At 61.5% G+C, this 1,735-nt stretch overlaps 1 protein-coding gene across 1 annotated transcript; it reads left to right on the top strand.

The window, feature by feature from the left end:
• Positions 1-219: 219 nt before the first annotated feature.
• On the top strand, positions 220-1,233 carry LMXM_27_2120 (conserved hypothetical protein; the record flags this gene model as incomplete). The annotated part of the gene is made up of 1 exon (XM_003876741.1): positions 220-1,233. One exon carries the CDS (start codon positions 220-222, stop codon positions 1,231-1,233), a length of 1,014 nt encoding a protein of 337 aa, XP_003876790.1.
• Positions 1,234-1,735: the final 502 nt, after the last annotated feature.

Genomic DNA, 1,735 nt, shown 5'->3' with positions numbered 1-1,735 from the left:
CTGGTTCACCCGGCGCAGGGTGCGTCTCTCTCTCTCCCTCTCCACCCCCACCACTACCCCGAGGCAGTCCTGTCTGTGTGGCGCTCTGCGTATGCGCGTGTCTGCTCCTCCGTGCACGTCTCTCCCCGCGCGCTTTTTCTGCCTACGTTCTCTTCGCTCCATCGCACACGCTCGCACACACACCGACACCCACGCGCGCGGCAGAAGAGGCACACCGCCATGCCCAGCGACACCCTTCCGATCAAGCTGTCACAAGACAGCCTCTTCTTCCCCTTGCCCTTCACGAACGCCACCATCGATAATGTCGTGCAGGTGAAGAACATGCTGCCGGTCGTGCAAGGCGACCCGAAGGCGAACGTCATCTCGTTCAAGATCCTGAGCCGGGTTCAGAACAGGTACTCTGTTCACCCCCCTGTCGGCTTCATTGGCGCTGGCGAGCATGCCACGATTATCTTCTCCTTCAACCCCGAGCATGTGAAGATGACCAAGAACCCGGAGGAGCGCGAGCTGCCAACAGAGGCGACAAAGGATGCTATCCACGTCGACTTCGCGGTCGTTGACGCGCAGTCGGTGCAGACGGCGCTGGTGCATTGGGCTCCTGGCAGCAAGGAGGCGAAGGCGTCGCGGGAGGTCGTAGCCGATGCTTCGCGGTTTTGGAAGCAGCGCGGGCAGGTAAAGAAAAACTCACCGATCGCGATGCGCTACAAGCTCCGGTGCGTCTTCGCGACGCGCAACAACGTTCCAGACAGCCTTGTAATGTGCATGAAGGAGGAAGGCGGCACTTGCAAGCCAATCGCGGACGGCGCAGCCCCGCTGCCGAGGACTCGTCCTCCCGTGACATCGTCGACGCAGCCGCAGAACAAAGCCCCTCCGGAGGCGCCGCCGCACCGCTACTCTGAGAGTCAAACCACCACACCGGCTACGCGGTCCCCGCACAGCGATGCCTGCTACACACCGTGTGCAACAGGTTCCCCGAGCATCTTTGCAGCGAGGCTGAGTGAGGCTGCGGGCGCGTCGGCGCCGTCCGCCTCTCCACCATCTTCGGCACCAACACAGAAGCCGAGGACTTCCGCCGGGTCTACTTGTGGCGACATCACGCTGAAGAGCATCACGGAGCAAGTAATGCACTACAAGCTCTCCTACAGGGCGGTGGGTGTGCTCCTGTTTCTCACGCTGCTATGCGGCCTGCTGGATCAGTCCAACCTCCTGACGTGGCTCATTGCAAAACACTAGCGTCGCGCCCGCATCCGCGGGTGAGTGCACCAACACACCGTGTCTTTCAGCTGCGCTACTCATGTGTGGGCACGAAGGCGATTCGTGTCTTTGTGTGGTCTTCGCGCGCGCCCGCTCCTCTTTTCTCCCTCGTACGCTGTTCGTCCTTCCCCATCATTGGCGCGCTCTGGCATTGTCTCCGTTTCGAACGCTCGGGGGCTGACTCATTTTTCCGTTGTTTTCATGGCTTCTCGACGCATTGACTTGCTTTCATTTTCGTTGCCACGTGTTGCTCTGTCTTGCTCCGCCACCTTCCTTCACTACGCCTCCTTTGGCGCCACACATCCCTCGTGTGCACCGGTGCCGTCGCCGCTGGGTGCTGTTGTTGCTGCTGCTGCACTTGGGCACAGATGTTGTGCTCGCAGAGGGGATACCACCGCTCAAGCGAAGAGTGGGGATTCGAGGAGGGGGTGGGAACGGGAGTGCGGGGAGGGAGGGGGGAGGGGGGAGGCTGTCGAGTCGA

The sequence above is a fragment of the Leishmania mexicana genome, chromosome 27 (assembly GCF_000234665.1).
Source record: "Leishmania mexicana MHOM/GT/2001/U1103 complete genome, chromosome 27".
Taxonomy (NCBI): domain Eukaryota; phylum Euglenozoa; class Kinetoplastea; order Trypanosomatida; family Trypanosomatidae; genus Leishmania; species Leishmania mexicana.
Note: the sequence above shows the minus strand (reverse complement) of the source record. Positions and strands in the feature narration are given on the sequence as shown.